The 17731-nt window shown below is 44.2% G+C and overlaps 1 protein-coding gene across 1 annotated transcript in view; it reads right to left on the bottom strand.

Annotated features, from left to right (window-relative positions):
* Window positions 1-17731, bottom strand: part of ARMC4 (armadillo repeat containing 4) — a 196603-nt gene that overhangs the window by 120281 nt on the left and 58591 nt on the right. Inside the window, exons 7-9 of the mRNA XM_034759339.1 lie at window positions 13027-13244; window positions 7369-7491; window positions 7002-7146 (exon numbers count right to left, since the gene is read on the bottom strand). Coding sequence (XP_034615230.1) covers window positions 7002-7146; window positions 7369-7491; window positions 13027-13244 — 486 coding nt within the window. The remainder of the gene's footprint in view (window positions 1-7001; window positions 7147-7368; window positions 7492-13026; window positions 13245-17731) is intronic.

The following is a 17731-nucleotide window of genomic DNA, read 5'->3' as shown; positions in this document are numbered from 1 at the left end:
AGCTGAAGAAGCCCTTTTCAGAATCTTGTTATCATGGCACTGGAGAAGAGTGATCTTCCCTGAACGGGAGCATGAAATGCCAATATCGCTGCCAGCTGCACTTTCAATGAATTAAGTGCAAGTCCTGATGACTAAAGGTGCAGCTGGTACTCAAGGTGTCCTGAAAAGAAGCCAGTGTCGGCTGAATTCTGTTGGCCAATGACCATACCAAAACCTCTTCCATTTACTGACTAGGCAATTCTGGTAGAGGGCTTTCTACTGTTAAGTAGGACCCGTTGAACAGTCACCTAACACTGCACTTCCTCTTCATTCAGCCATGAAGCAGCCATGCTGTGAGATGCAGGAAGCTGAGTGCGGGATGTAAGGTGTGACTGTGATTCTGTCTGAGTAGGATGGGATGGAAAGGAAGGGGTATGGGAAGTTGAACTGACAGCATGAGAAGTTCAGAGAACCAGCACTGCCTTGGCCATGCCAAGACAATGAGAATGAGCTTGGCCTGGTTCACCTACATCTTGAAGATGACCTGTGGGATGATTGGGATCAAGGGAAAAACATACAAGAGAGCTGACTGCCAGCTGAGATGCAAAGCATTGGACAAGGAGTCCCCTTGAGAGCAAAACATATGGCATTTCCTGTTGTCCCTCATAGCAAAGAAGGTCAATCATATGAATGCCCCAAACTATGAAGATAACCCAGAGGATACTTGTCTTCAGGCACCACTCATGACTCAGGGAAAAATTCCTGCTGAGCTTGTCCATGAGATGATTCTGGACCCTGGGCAATTGGTCACCTATCGGAGTGATACTCTGCTTGATGCAAAACTGCCACAACCTGATTGCCTCTTAACAGAGTATCCAGGAGTGTGCTTCCCCTTCCTTGTTCACATAATACATTGTGGTGGTATTGTCGGTAAGTATGTGAACCACTGAGTCTTTGCTACGGTCCAAAAGAGTGTGACAGGCATTGTAGATGGCCCAAAGCTCCAGCACGTTAACATGCAGTGTGTACTCCTGCTCCAATCACAGACCTTGAACTTTCAGCAACCCCAGATGTGCTCTTCAGCCCATCAGGAAGGCATTGGTGACAACAGACATGGTTGGTAAGGGCCTAACAAAGGGAACACCCTGACAAACATTCTCCAGTCGAGCAAGACCAATGTAGTGTTGCTGTAAGAAAGGACTTCCTCTCTAGACCTGCCCCTCAGGAACCAGTCATCCGGATATAGGAAGATATGGATTCCTTTCTCCCTAAGGTATGCCATCACCACAACCATGTGTTTGGTGAAACCCAAGGGGCAGAAGAGAAGCCAGGGAAGCACCGAATCCTGAAAATGGCACTCTGCTATGATGAATCAAAGGAATTTTCCGTGGCTTAGCAAAATTGCCACATGAAAGTAGTGTCCTAAAGGTCCAGAGCAGAAAATCAGCTGTTCTGAGATAACATGAGCAGGATAGTCAGTAGAGTGACCATTCGGAACCTCATGTATCTGATATATTTGTTGAGGCTGTGAAGGTCGAGAATAGATTTACCCCTCTGTTAGATTTGGACACCAGAAAGTACCGGGAATGGAAGCCCTGACTGCAGTGTTCCAGTGGAACCTCCACCACCACTCCCAAAGCCAGCAGAGAGTGAACCTGCTCAAGGGGAAGTACCTCGTGAAAGGGGTCCCTGAAGAGGGATGTGGAGGAAGGGTGGGGAGGAGGGACAGAAAGGAACTGAATGGCATCGCCTGATTGGACGGTGCTTAAGACTCAGCTGTCAGTGGTGATCCTGCCCCAAGCATTGTGAAAGTGGGCCAAACTGTCCCCAAACAGAGGGGATAGGGAGAAGGAAGTGACATCTGGAACATTGCTCCAGACCAAGGAGTCAAAGTAGGTGTTGGGGGTGCAGGGCACTGGGGAAGGCATGTCGACTGGCCAAACCCCAGACCCGACGGCTTCCTTGTATTGGATCTATGTCTCTTTCTGGGGTAGACCTGCTGTCTTGAGAGAGGGAAAGGCTGCCCAAATATGTGCTGCAGATGATACTGCTGCTGCTGACCACTGTAGTGGCACCGTCACACCCCAATGGCCCCCTCCCTCAAGGGGTCTCCTGGGGAGGCAGATCAGCACTGTATGTTGCTAACGCTGTTGCAGGCATTGCAAAGTATTCTAGGAAGGGTTAAAAGTGTGAGTGTGGAGTGGAAGATTCCTTTTCAGGTTGCGGGAGAAGAGAATGGGTTAACGTGACGACTCAGCTCAGCCCGAAGATAAGAGACAGGCTCCAGTCCAAGGTCACTGCGCTTGAACAGACTCTATACAGCCAAGAAGTCTGCAGCTGTACCTGGATCTTACCCAACCCCAGAAAAATAGGGAGACGGTGAAGGCCAGCGAGGGGAAAAACAACCGTCTCACGTCCCTGAAGCCGGTGTATTTTGGGAACGCTGAGGAGGCCACAGAAAGCTGGTTTGGACTGGTACAAAGAGCATGGGGGACTGAGGTCCCTGAACGAAATGCCCCCAAAAGACTCCAGGACTGAAAACCCTCCTGAGAGCTGAAGCAAATCGGAGATCAACAGCGGACCCCGGACGACCTGTGCACAGGACAGAACTCCCGTCCACCACTTCCCACCCTTCTTCGTACGTTACACCCAGGCTTGGCCAGCCCCAGGTAGCGCGTGTGTGAGTATGAAAATGGGTTAGGGCTTGCGGCACTAATGCTTTCTTCCTTCCTCTGAGTAATGTGGGGAACCCCCAGCACTCTCCGCTGTTATTTTATTATTTTATTAATAAAGCTTAAAACTCAGTCACTTCGTGTGCTCCGTCATCTCCTCCCCTAATGATCCTGCAGTCTCAGCCTGATCACCTGACGCCTCAGGCAGATTGGTAACAGAAATCTGTCACATTTTTGGTGGAGCATTGTGTGGGGTTGAGTCCTGCAGAGTGCACCAACTAGTCTGCCCTTGGTATTTCATGTTTACTCTGCGTGGCATGGTTATTTCATGTTGAGGATTTTATGATTAAAGGTGTGCCCCAAGGACCATACGGTAGCTCTAGACCATATGGTAGCTCTAGACCCCTTGAAGGAGTCTAGAGTCTCGTCCATTGTGTTAAAAAAAAGCACTTGGTCATCGAAGGGCAAATCCTCCATGGCCTGCTGCACATCGGAAGCAATGCTTGAATTCTGCAGCCAGGAAGCCCTTCTAATGGTCACTGCTAATGCCATCGCTCTGGCCGAAGTATCCGAGACATCCAGAACGAACTGCAATGAAGTCTTAGCTACAAAGCAGCCTTCAGTGATAAAATGCCCCAAATTCCTCCCTCAGTGCTTTGGATAGCTGGTCTGCAAACTTAAACATAGCCATCCAATTCACAAAGTCATATTTGGACAGCAGTGCCTGCTGGTTAGCAATGCAAATCTGCAAGGATGACAAGGTGTAAATCTTCCTACCCATCAGGTCCATCAATTTAGAGTTCTTATTCTTGGGAGTGGACTTAAATCTGCCCTGGTGGGCTCTATTGTTCACTGTGGTTACAACCAGGGAATTTGGAGTCAGATGGGAGTAAAAACCCTCAAATCCCTGCACCAAAATGAAGTAGTGTTTCTCCATGTGCTTTGCAGTAGGCAGTACCAAAGCTAGTGTGCTTCAGAGAAACTTAGAAGGCTCAAGGAGTGCATCATTAATAGGCAAGGCAACTCTCCCAGAGGCAGATGGCTTCAGATTATTCAACAATTTATGGGTATTCTCATGCAGGAACTCCACTTGAATACCCAGGGAAGCACCCATGCACCACAAAAGTTCCTGGTGCACCTTGAAATCCTTCAGTACCCAAGAAGAGGAAGAGACAGGCATTATGGAACCATCCGGGGACGAAGATGATGTGGTTAACTGTGCCAGAGCCAGATCCTGCTCCAGGACTGACAGACCCGGATGGGACGATTCTGGAGGCTCCAAGCGGGGAAGGTTCACTGGTGCCTGAGCCTGTAGCAGATGGATGGTATCCGCCACAGACTTACACAGTGATCTCACCTGAGAGAAAGATGAGGAGTTGGAGCTTCATGACCACAGATTTCACGGAGATCACTGGTATGGATATGGCATTGGTGACCAGTAGGCGCTGAGGCCCTCATCCCAACCATGAGATAAACACCAATCCTTGTACCTAAAGCACTCTATGAATGTGGGTCAAGCAATGCAGGGGGAGGAGGGAGAGAGAAAAGATCCCAACCTACCCGTCAAGGAATCCCAGGATTTAGGGGATAAAGGTGGAGCCAGCCCTGAGGTTGTGAGCGGCCAGTCTGACTCATCCGTAACCCAGAATGAAGAGGGAACTGGTGCTGATGGCGGGAACAGTACCACCGGCACCTAGTACACCTCCATCATTTCTGTTGCTGGAAGCAGCGTCAACCTGGAAGTTGTCAGCGGTGCAGAAGTGGAGAGCAGTGAGTGCTGCCACAGTAACACTGGCAGCACCAACAGCAGGGGTGCCAAAGAGCTTTCCGGTGCCGAAGAGGTCCCTTGTGCCAAGTCCAGCACCAGCCCCACTTCCACTGACTGTGGAAGGGAAGTATGGGGGTGTGGTGCTAACAGACCCATAGGTTCAGCAGCCCACACAGCCACTGTGGCTATAAATACCACAACCCTGGCAAAGTCCTGGATCAAGGGAGAAGTAGGTACAGAAAAGCAGAGTAGGTCCATTGCCATCTGATACACCACTGGTAGGGAACCACCGGTGCCGGCATTGCCCTTGTCGTTACCTGACTCAACAGATGACCTGGGGCCTGAACCAAAGCCAATGGTATGGGGTCTCTGACCTCCTTGCGCAGTACTGGGGAGTGGAAGACAGGACTTGCTCCATCCTGCGCACCAGCATTCACACCATACTAGCCTGTGTGCCTTCTAGAGGAGGCATACAAATCCCCAGGAGACCTGGAGCAATAGTCTCGTGACCTTTTCCTCAGTACACTTGATAGGGAACAACTTCTGTCTTCAGAGAGGCACCAGCTCCAGAGTGCAAAACAGCGACATTCTCAGAACCCCAGGGCAACCCCCAATCCAACATAGGCTTCAGTGCCAAAGCAGGTTGCATGGCCTGTTTGAGCAGGCACTGCTTTATATGAAGATCCCTCACCACCTCAGTCCATTTTGTGAACGATATGCAAATTGAATATTGCTCCTTGATGTGGGCTTCACCTAAGCACAGCAACGCCTGTGTGTGAGGATCGCCATTGGGGATCGCTCCCCCATACGATGGACAATGTTTAAACCAGGCAAATACTTAATTTAAAGCTAACTCACACTATACTAAGGGTACTAATTAACTATATACAACTAGAAAAAGTCATTAAGAAAAAGAGATTGTGAGGTTAGGAACAACAAAGGGCTCCGACTCCAGCCACAGGAAATAAGAAGGAACTGAGAGGGGTTGAGGCAGTACTGCCTCATATAGCTGGGTAGGGGCTGCGAGCATGAGGTCTGAGCGCTGCTTCCTATGGGTACTGGTAGGCAAAATTCTCTGTCTCTGGTGCACTGCGTGTGCACACACACACACATCTAAAGGGAATACATGGCTGCATCTACTCGAAGAAGAATAGGAGTATTATGCAGCAGCTGTATTATGTATCTCAGGGCCCTGTGAGGAGGGACGAGTTGTGAGTTACACTGCAAGGAGAGAAGATAGCAGTCTTGTGAGTATGGAGGTGAGTTCACAGGTGGGGATAACGGTGGAGTTTATAAATCTGACATCAGGAATCATAATACTCAAAAACCAGTGCGAGAACACTTTAACCTGTCTGGTCATTCAATGACAGACCTGCGGGTGGCAATTTTGCAACAGAAAAGCTTCAAAAACAGACTCCAGCGAGAAACTGCTGAGCTGGAATTGACATGCAAACTAGATACAATCAATTTAGGCTTGAATAGGGACTGGGAATGGCTGAGCCATTACAAACATTGAATCTATCTCCCCTTGTAAGTATTCTCACACTTCTTATCAAACTGTCTGTACTGGGCTATCTTGATTATCACTTCAAAAGTTTTTTTCTCTTACTTAATTGGCCTCTCAGAGTTGGTAAGACAACTCCCACCTTTTCATGCTCTCTGTATGTGTATATATATCTCCTCAATATATGTTCCATTCTATGCATCCGAAGAAGTGGGCTGTAGCCCACGAAAGCTTATGCTCAAATAAATGTGTTAGTCTCTAAGATGCCACAAGTACTCCTGTTCTTTTTGCGGATACAGACTAATACGGCTGCTACTCTGAAACCAATTATAGTAATGAATTCCAAAGCCAAGGACCCAGCCCCAGTTACCCCAAAGTTCAAATGCAAAACTGATAGCAGCATCCATCAGGGGAGATACATAGAGAGAGGTGGTCTGTTGAGGTAGACACAGACCAGACATTAACATCAACATCCTGAATTACACTTAAAAGCAAATAGAAATAAGTGCATTCTGCCAAGGATAAATGTAATATGCTCAACACCAGTAGCACCATTGAGCAAGCAAGATGCCACATTCTACACAAGATTAAACTTCCAGATGGTCTTTTAAGATAGCTCCAAATAGCATGCAACATAAAGGTCCAAACTAGAGGTGGGGAAGGCATAGAGAACCATGGCAATATCTGTATTCACCTGTGGAATTTTTTATGCATCTATTACTATAGCATCTATAGTAGATTCTACATACACAAATTAAAAGGTGTCAGTGAGAGAAACTAGCTAAGAGACAGAGAGGAGTCAGTTAAAACTGCACCTCAAAATTCAAAACAAACAACAATCAATCATAAAGAAGAAATCATTTAAGTTTTAAATAACCTCAAATAAATAATTAAATAAATGGACTGATTCAGGGGACTTAGACTCCAAAAAGAGCAAATAAAAAAGTCTAAGAAAGGGGAGAGCGATAGGAATGTCCAGAGTTTCAGAATCTCAATATATGCGCTATTTAGCTAAATTTCAACACCTGAGTCTTCAGCATTTTTATAATAAAAGAACTGTTAAAATTTCTTTTCATACCTTTATGTATTTTACTAGTTTCTGAATCTGCCAGTATTCGGATGGCAAATCAGTGTTTCCTTCCTGGTGACGTTCAGGCTGTTCTTCATCTTCCTCACTCTCAGAAGAACTTTCACTAATTTCATCAGATTTTTCTGACACTTTACTAGTAACAAATAGACAAAATCACTTACTTAAAAGTAGTTATTGACTAATGTAAACAGACACAGATATAACAAACTGGACAAGATTTTTCTCATTTTAAACTTCATTAGAAAAAAAAATTCATAATTTGATTTACCAGCTATTGAACAAGATTACAATTACTGTATGTGCTAAAAGAGAATACAAGAATGGAATTAAAGGGAGAAAAATTAATATGCTATACCGTTTTGAAACTGATTGTCTTTTAATAGGTCCAGGGGGAAGGATATTGGCTTTTTTCTTGCTTTCAGGAACAATAGGTCTGTTTTCTTTTTCTTCTTTGATAACTTTGTTTGCAGCTTTGTCACTGAAAATATTTGTTTTTGTTAAACATCTTATTTTTCAGTTCTATAAATATTGTATCTGTTCTTCAATATCTGCACAACAATATTAGTATACAAATGTGTGTAAATTAATCTGTGTAATGATCTTCATTAAGAAGTTACACTGTTTAAATTGACCAACTCTGCTGCACAGTATGATACTTGGAGTATTTTTCCCCATAGTACATTTTCAGTTGGATTAAATAGAAAGAGAGAATTATAAAAATTAACAAAGAGTCCTGTAGCACCTTTAAGACTAATAGATGTATTGGAGCATAAGCTTTCGTGGGTGAATGCCCACTTCGTCAGATGCACATAATGGAAATTTCCAGAGGCAGGTATAAATATGCAGGCAAGAATCAGTATGGAGATAACGAGGTTAGTTCAATCAGGGAGGGTGAGGTCCTCTGCTAGCAGTTGAGGTGTGAACACCAAGGGAGGAGAAACTGCTTCTGTAGTTGGCTAGCCATTCACAGTCTTTGTTTAATCCTGATCTGATGGTGTCAAATTTGCAAATGAACTGAAGCTCAGCAGTTTCTATTTGGAGTCTGGTCCTGAAGTTTTTTTGCTGTAAGATGGCTACCTTTACATCTGCTATTGTGTGGCCAGGGAGGTTGAAGTGTTCTCCTACAGGTTTTTGTATATTGCCATTCCTGATATCTGACTTGTGTTCATTTATCCTCTTACATAGTGTCCAGTTTGGCCAATGTACATAGCAGAGGGGCATTGCTGGCATATGATGGCATATATAACATTGGTGGACATGCAGGTGAATGAACCAGGGATGTTGTAGCTGATCTGGTTAGGTCCTGTAATGGTGTTGCTGGTGTAGATATGTGGGCAGAGTTGGCATTGAGGTTTGTTGCATGGGTTGGTTCCTGAGTTAGAGTTGTTATGGTGCAGTGCATGGTTGCTGGTGAGAATATGCTTATCCATACTGATTCTTGCCTGCATATTTATACCTGCCTCTGGAAATTTCCATTACATGCGTCTGACGAAGTGGGCATTCACCCACGAAAGCTTATGCTCCAATATAGCTGTTAGTCTTAAAGGTGCCACAGGACCCTCTGTTGCTTTTTACAGATCTAGACTAACACGGCTACCCCTCTGATATTATAAAAATTAGCAGCGGAAGTTGTTGGATTTGAAATGTAAAGATTTTATTTAGGTGCCTAAATTTCTATTCAGACAAGTTTTGAGGATTCGTAGAATACCAAGAGTTGTCTAAACAAGATACAGTACAACTTCACTGATTATTATTTGTTTGTTTTCAATAGAGCCGAGTATATATTTGCTGATTCCTCACACAAGGCTCAGTCCTTGCTCCCCAAAAGTTTTCTTCATAAAAAAACAGAAAAAAAGGCAATCAGTAGGGAAGGCGATATGGGTCAACTTTTTCAAATCTGGTTCCCTAAAGTTAGGCTTCTAAATCCAAGTTTAGGCATCTAAATATAATGGCCTGATTTTCAAGGTACAGTGAACCTACAGTTCTCATTGATTCAGACAGAATTTGTGGGTGCACAGCACTTCCAAAAAATCAGGCAACTTCTATTTAAGTATGCAAATCAAGATTTAGGTGCCTAAATTCAGGTATCCAGAGCTGAAAATTATGGCTACAACGTAAGTAAAACAGTCAATGTTTTAACTGGCCAAATAAAATTCTAAAAACACTTTTTTTTCTTTTTGTGAGATATATAAATCACCTATGCAAATCAGCAGGTAGGCATTGCAACAGAAGTTGTCCTTTAGCAAGACCTGAATGAGAAGAGGGTAGGAGCCTTCTCAGTTTGCTAATCTGTAGTTCAATAATCTCATCAAGACAAAACCCAAACAAAACAGAACATTGTTTTTCTCAACAAAGTTAATGAGATCTCACTGACATCTTTTTTATAGATTCTTAGGTTCCAAGGCCAGAAGGGATCATTCTGATACTCTAGTCTGACCTGCTGTATAACACAGGCCACAGAACTCCCCCAAAATAATTCCATTTGAACTAGAACATTTTTTTTTAAATTCAATTTTCATTTAAAAATTGCCAGATGTGGAAAATTCACAACCCTTGGTAAATTGTTCCAAAGGTTAATTACTCTCATTGTTAAAAATGTACACCTTATTTCCAGTCTGAATTTGTCTAGCTTCAACTTCCAGCCATTGGATCACATTGTACCTTTCTCCGCTACACTAAAGAACTCATTATCAAATATTTGTTCCCCATGTAGGCACTTACAGGCTGTAATCAAGTCACCTATTAACCTTCTCTTTGTTAAGCTAAATCGATTGAGCTCTTTGAGTCCATCACTATAAGACACGTTTTCTAATCTTATAATTATTCCCATGGCTCTTCTCTGAACCCTCTCCAATTTATCAACATACTTCTTGAATTGTGGGCACCAAAACTGGACACGGTGTTCCAACAGTAGTCGCACTAGTGCCAAATATAGAGGTAAAATAATCTTGATACTCCTACTTGACATACCCCTCTTTATGCACCCCAGAATCCCTCTTGGCACTGGGAGCTCATGTTTAGTTGATTATCAACCATGACTCCCAAATCTTTTTTAGTCACTGCTTCCCAGGATAGACTCCCCCATCCTATCAATATGGACTAATTCATAGATGTATACATTTACATTTAGCCATATTAAAGGCATATTGTTTGCTTGCACCCAATTTCCCAAGCCATCCAGATCAGTCTATATCAGTGACCTATTCTCTTCATTATTTACCACTCCCCCAATTTTTGTGTGATCTGCAAATTTTATCAATCATGGTTTTATGTTTTCTTCCAGGTCTCTGAAAAAAATATAAAATAGCATAGGGCCCCAGTAGCAGATCCCTGTGGAACCCCACTAGAAACACACATGCTCAGTGATGATTCCCCATTTACAGTTACAATCTGAGCCGTATCAGTTAGTCATCTTTTGATTCAATGTGTACCCTATTAATTGTATATTGTTCTAGGTTTTTAATCAAAATATCATGCAGTACCAAGTCAAATGCCTTACTGAAGTTTAAGTATATTACAGCAACACTATTAGTACTGGAATGGGTTACCTAGGGAGGTGGTGGAATCTCCTTCCTTAGAGGTTTTTAAGGTCAGGCTTGACAAAGCCTTGGCTGGGATGATTTAGTTGGGAATTAGTCCTGCTTTGAGCAGGGGATTGGACTAGATGATCTCCTGAGGTCCTTTCCAACCCAGATATTCTATGATTCTATCTTTATCAACCAAACTTGAGTTAGTTCTATTTTCCATAAACTCATGTAGATTGGTATTAACTGTATTATCCTCCTTTAATTCTTTATTAATTCAATCCTATATCAGCTGGTCCATTTTCTTGCCCAGGATCCTTATCAGATTGACAGGCCCATAAATATTTTAAAACATTGGCACAACATCAGCTTTCTTACAGTCTTTGTAACTTTCCCAGCATTCCAAAACTTATTGAAAAGCAACATTAATGGTGCAGTGAGCTCCTCACCTAGCTCTTTTAAAACTCCTTAATAGCAGAGGGCTGTAGCGAAGTCTCATATTATTAAGACTTCAGTAGTTATACAAAATATAATACAGTAAATGTATATATACTAATATAGGCCTCTATCCTGCAAAGATACCTGAAAGATTGCTAGGGTCTGCCAATGTGGATCTCTTTACAGGATCAGAATAAATAATTAAATAATTAAAACTAAACAGCTGTTAAAACTGTTAAAATTGATTGTTTATGTTGATCTTGTCCCATCCTAACTAGCAAAAGCCTTGACTATCAGCATTACAGCTCAACCAATCAGGATGCAGAAAGCAAGATCTATCAGTTGCTGTACTTATGTCCCCCTCCAGCCACATTCTTTCATTGGTTTGCTTCCTGCATGCTGGAACCATAGAACACTAATTACCTCTTCTTCCTGTTCCACTAGCCCTTTTCCTTTCTTCTTTCCTTGTAGAAGAAGAAAAAGACTGAAAGAAGAATGAAAGAGACAGAAGAGGGGGAACAAAGAATAAAGAGTTCATAAAGAGAGAAGAGAAGCAACTAGGAACACCATTCCTCTTCTACTTTTCATAGTCCCAGCATCCTGAGTTCCAGAAACAGCTCAACTCCACTTCCAGGGGTTCTGTCACTGGCTAGCCAGCTAATAATGCCTCTCCTTTCTGAGGAGCTGTACTCTTGCTGACTTTCACAACCACTTGGTACCTGCTTTGATATCCACTTGTTACCCGCTGTATTGATTGACTTTATAGGGACCTTCAGAGAAGCTCCTCCTCCCCATGTTATTCAGCTGTTTCAGATAGTCCCAGAACAGCCGTTTTCCCAGGCTACAAGGACTGTGGACCAGGTAAGCCCCAAATCTGGGGGCTCCCATCCAGACATGTCCACATCAATTATGGGAAGTTTGGATTTCATTTCTGACTCTATCTCCCTCACCTGCAATGGGATTTATTTTTTCAATATGATTCTCTCTTTCCTCATTACAACACAGTTGTTGGCAGGTCTGAGCATACCTATGATCTCCGAAGGGCCTGATCTGGCCCTCTCATCTAGGATCCTCTTGTCCTGGTGTTCCAGGACTTCAGGAGGACTCCCAGACCCTGCTGGTGCAGCCCCTTTGGCTAATCATAAATTCACACTCTCTAGAAGAGACACTCATGATTTGTACCTAGGAGAGCAATTAGACCCTCTCCCATTAAAATGACCTATATCTGGGCTCTGACTAAAATGACCTATACCTGGGCTGTGCAGGAGGGTATGTCCTGTACCACTGAAGCCTCATCCTATCAGTCATGCCCATGCCCATGGGTTGCATCCAAGATTTGTCAAATGTGCTTCCTCCTACAGCATGTCAACTCTGGGGTTTGAAGGGATGAGGCATCTATTTCCTCTTTCTGCAAGATGATCACCTAGTCCTAGGCCTCCTCTGAGACAGTCATCCTCCACTATCACTTGGACTTGATGTCTGTGGCAGATCCTGATTTCAGAAAAGAAAATCCATCTCTACTGTAAGTAAACTCTCTTCTGGGTTTTCTACTGCTTGCTATGTCCACTGTTAGCCAAGATTATTGCCATATAGATTAGGAGAAGTGTGTTATATGAAAAGGGAAGATTACTTACTGACAGTCTGGTTTATTACATTCCTCTTCTCTCCTCAGAAAATGTTGCTTGGAATAGGTTGTCTATTCCTTCATGCCTTAGAAACTTTTTATTGAGGAAAATGGTTGAATTGAGGCTTAGTAGTGCAGATGACTGCAAGATCTTGCTGCCTCCTTCCTGACAGGTGGAGTGCCATCATGATGACATTCCAGGCTGTTGTCAGGTAGGATGGCAGAGGAGGACCATAAGAAACTGGATTACAAGTGAGCAATCTTCCCTTAATATGTTTTATAGGAGCAGGCCCCTGAATTTTATTTTGTATTTGTTTAATTTATTTTCAATTAAAAACAAAATCACAGACATATACTGTGTTTCCAAATCATTAGTCTGAATTAACAATGTTTACTGTAAAACTCAGTTTCTCAAATAACTACATACTCCTGGGAACCAGCAAGCCCAACGTTCTTCCACTTCAGAGATGGTTCTAATTTCTTGTCAATGGGTTTGCTTTTTACAAGAGGACTCTTCGTCTTCTCAAACACATTCTTTTCTGAATTGTCGTAAAACTTTTGGGATTGGCCTAAATCCTCAGCATCAACTATTTCCATATGGTGATAATGCTTTTCATACGTTGGTTCTTCAAAAAAAGTATAATCCTATAAAAAAATGGAGAAATGGTCTGTCAATCATATTGCCACATGAATAATACACATTAAAATAAGTTATAAGAAGAAATCCCAGGATACATTGCTTTAACAATTATATATGGCATATGCAGAACTTTGAATGCATTCCATTGTGTATATTTAAATTGCCTTTCAAAGAATGCAGTATCCATATTAATTTGAAAATTCTTACGGTGAAAACATTTGCCACCATATACAAACTGAAATGTATTTAAAAACAAAGCCATTAGCTAAATTTGGAAATTCTTGAACTCACACTAAAGGTACATTTTGTCCCATTGTTAATCTGCAACACCAGCAGTGCTACAGAATCCAATTTCAAACCAGTTTTAATGGTCCAATCCTGCAAACTCTCTCACTCTGCTTTCAATGGACTACTTGTATAAGGGCTATTTTCATGAGTAAAGTGTTTGCAGGATCAGGTCCTTAGTTTTTAATCTTTAATTAGCAATAAAATAATCCACTCTGTGAATGAGTGCTGATTAACACATTCCCTACTTGGACAGTGAGGTTTGAAGCACTGGCTCATATCTCCAGTAAATCAAAAGTATACATCCAACTCTACCACATGGTGTGGAGTGTTTGTTGCCATTGTAAAATATGCCACCCCCCAAAAAAAGTAATGTTAAAAATAAGTTAATTAATATGTTGATTAGTTTCAAGTTTGTATGTTAATTTTTTACAAGTAAAATTAATGTAAATATTTTCTCTTTATATTTTTTTCTGTTTTGTCTTTGAAGGGTGTTGTTAGTACAATCTCATGTAGGGAGCTGAATGGTCCTTACAAAACCAACAACTGGCTCTGTCTAGTACCAGGGTTTTTCAAAGCATCAACAACAGAACACCTACTGCCTCTTGTCAACTATTATTTCCTACTGGGCTATTCAGCTTTGACAGGACAGATAACTTATGATCATTCATTCTTATTATTCCAGCTGTCACTAGCATGTATCCAAGCAGTGACATTCTTTTATGTACCTGGTCCAAGGCAGTTTAAAAGAGACTGTCAAAGTGTGGCCTGCCTCCTATTAGTCTGTGATGGGAATTAACTGTCCCATGCATGCTGACCCAAATGTTTAACACTTAGCTAACTCATGTTAACTAACACATTTTAAAAGTGTAATCTAGACAAGGTAGATTGCCTTTAACACATGCTAAAATGGTCAAGTTAAAGCCTCGGGGGAAATCCTTGTTAGGCCACAACTTAACCATTTTAGCACATGTTAAAGGCAATATGCTTCTTACAGCTACCCTGTGCTAACATCTCTAATAGTTATTAACATCACACCTTTAAATGTTAATCTAGACAAGGCCAATAAGACAATACAAAAGATGATTAGCTTTGCAATATATGTGAGATAATGAACTCTTTGAAGCTATTCCTCACCTTTGAAAATGCATAAAAAAAAACGGTTACCTACCTCTCGTAACTGTTGTTCTTTGAGATGTGTTGCTCATGTCCATTCCAATAGGTGTGTGTGTGTGCGTGCTCCGTGCACCATCGTTGGAAGGTTTTTCCCCTAGCGGTACCCGTCGGGTCGGCTGTGGAGCCCCCTGAAATGGCGCCTTCATGGCGGTGTATATAGGTCCCTGCCGTCCCGCCACCTGCTCAGTTCCTTCTTGCCGGAATACTTCGACAGAGGGGAGGTGGGTGGGATTTGGAATTGACATGAGCAACACATCTCGAAGAACAACGTTATGAGAGGTAGGTAACCATTTTTCTTCTTCGAGTGATTGCTCATGTGCATTCCAATAAGTGACTCCCAAGCAGTTTCCCTGGAGGAGGGGTCGGAGTTCACCTAGTTGCTGAATGCAGGACTGCCCTGCCAAAGGCTGTATTGTCTCTTGCCTATTGGGTGATGGCGTAGTGCAGCATGAAGGTGTGTCTGGAAGACCACACATTGCTGCCTTGTATATGTCCTGGACAGTGACCTGCGCAAGGAATGCTGCGAACAAAGTCTGCGCTCTTGTGGAGTGCTCCATCAGCGGAGGGGCTGGAATCTTAGCTAGGTCGTAGCATGTTCTGATGCAGGACGTGATCCATGATGAAATGCACTGGGACGAAATGGGAAGCCCGTTCATTCTCTCTGCGATTACAGTAAAGAGCTGTGGTGACTTATGAAATGGCTTTGTGCGCTCGATGTAGAAGGCTAGGGCATGCCTGACATCCCGGGAATGAAGCATTCACTCTCTGTTACTGGCATGTGGCTTAGAGAAGAACACAGGTAAAAATATGTCCTGGTTCACATGAAACTGGGACACTACCTTTGGTAGATACGCGGGTGAGGGTATAGCTGCATCTTGTCTTTATAAAAGACCATACAGGGAGGCTCAAAAGTCAGCATTCTGAGCTTGGAGACTCTTCTGGCTGAGGTTATAGCCACCAGAAAGGCCACCTTCCAGGAAAGGTAGGACAGAGGGCAGGTTGCCATGGGCTCGAAAGGGAGCCTCATGAGCGTGGACAGGACCAGGTTGAGGTCCCACTGTGAAACGGGCTGCTGCACCTGGGGATAAAGCCTGTCCGAGCCCTTGACAAAGCGGCCCACCATGAGATTCCCGAAGACTGACCTACCCGCTGTCCCCGGTTGGAAGGCTGAAATGGCAGCCAGGTGTACCCTGAGAGATGATATTGACAACCCCTACTGCTTGAGGTACAGTAGGTATTCCAAAACAAGGGGAATTGACGCTTGATGCGGAGGGCTGCCCATGAGGGCAGGGGACTTGACTCACTGACCTCTCGAGATCCCTTCCAGTCCTAGAATCTATGAATCTATGAATCTGCAGAGACCAGATGGAAAACCGCTTCCACTTTGCCAGGTATGTGGCATGAGTGGAGGGCTTCCGACTTCCTAGCAGAACTTCTCTAACTGAGTCCAAACACTGAAGCCCTAGCGAGTTCAATCATGGAGTTTCCACGCTATGAGGGGGAGAGATTCCAGGTTGGGGTGTTGTAGACAGCCGTGGTCTTGTGTGATGAGGGCCAGGCACACAGGAAGGGCTACTGGTCTGTCCACTGAAAGGTTCAACAGTGTGGTGAACCAGTACTGGCAGGGCCATGCTGGCACTATGAGGATCAAGGAAGCCCTGTCCCGGTGAGCCTCGAGGAGGACTTTGTGTATGAGAGGGAAGGGTGGGAACGTGTACAGCAGATGATTCATCCATGAAAGATGAAAGGTGTCTGCGATGGAGCCTGGGCTGTAGGTCAGAAAGGAGCAGAACCGCTGGCACTTTCTGTTGCTCCGCATCACAACCAGGTCTATGTGGGGAAAGCCCCACCTCTGGAAAATCGAGAGCGCAATGTCCGCCCTGATGGACCATTTGTGACCATGAAACGAGCGGCTGAGGAGATCAGTTAGCTCATTTTGTCCTCCCGGAAGGTATGACGCCTCTAGGTGTATCGAGTGGGTGATGCAAAAGTCCCACAGCCTGAGGGCTTTCTGCAACAGGGGAGAGGAGTGAGCACCACCCTGTTTGTTTATATAGAACATCGCTGTGGTGTTGTCCATCAGCACCGACACACATGTGCCCTGAAGGTGTGCCTGGAACATTTGGCATGCCAGACAAACTGCCCTCAGCTCCCTTACACTGATGTGCAGCAATAGTTCTGCATGGAACCATAGGCCTTGGGTTCTGATATTGCCAAGGTGCGCTCCCCAACTGAGTGCCAAGGCATCCGTGACCAGTAATAGCATAGGTTGGGGTTTGGCAAAGGGTACTACCACATAGACCACTTGAGGCTGTAGCCACCAGCGGAGAGACTTGAGAATGCAAGGGGGGAGGGTAACTATTCTGTCCAGTGGGTCCCTGCTGGGCCTGTGCACCTGCGCCAACAATGCTTGGAGGGGCCGACGGCGCAATCTGGTGTGCTGGACCCATGTCTATGCAAGCCGCCAAATGCCCCAGCAGTTTCATGCAATTTCTGGCCATCGTTGTGGGGACCGGCAAAGGTTCTCGATTATGTCCCTGAGTGCTTGGAAGCGCAGCTCAGGCAGGAAAGCCCTGGCTTGCATGGAGTCCAAAAGAGCTCCCATGAATTCTGTTCTCTGCATCAGGGCTCGTGTGGATTTGGGCATGTTCAATATGAGGCCCAGCCTGAGGAAGGTGGCCCAAGCCAGAGACACATGCTCCGCCGCCTGTGCTTGTGATATGGCTGTGATTTCCAGGTATGGGAAAACCTGAACCTGACTTTGGTTAGAGGAAGGCTGCCACGACCGCCATACACGTCGTGAATACCCGGGGGAGCAGCCTAAACTGGTAGTGCTGGCCACTGACCACAAAGCGAAGAAATCGTCTGTGGGCCAAGATAATGGAGATATGAAAGTATGCATCTTTCAAGTCGAGGGCGGCGTACCAGTCCCCCAGATCCAGGGAAGGAATGATGGAGGCCAGGGAGAGCATGTGAAATTTCACTTTCTTTATGAATGTATTGAGGTCTTGCAGATCCAGGATAGGGCGGA

The sequence above is a fragment of the Trachemys scripta genome, chromosome 2, assembly GCF_013100865.1.
Source record: "Trachemys scripta elegans isolate TJP31775 chromosome 2, CAS_Tse_1.0, whole genome shotgun sequence".
Taxonomy (NCBI): domain Eukaryota; kingdom Metazoa; phylum Chordata; order Testudines; family Emydidae; genus Trachemys; species Trachemys scripta.
Note: the sequence above shows the minus strand (reverse complement) of the source record. Positions and strands in the feature narration are given on the sequence as shown.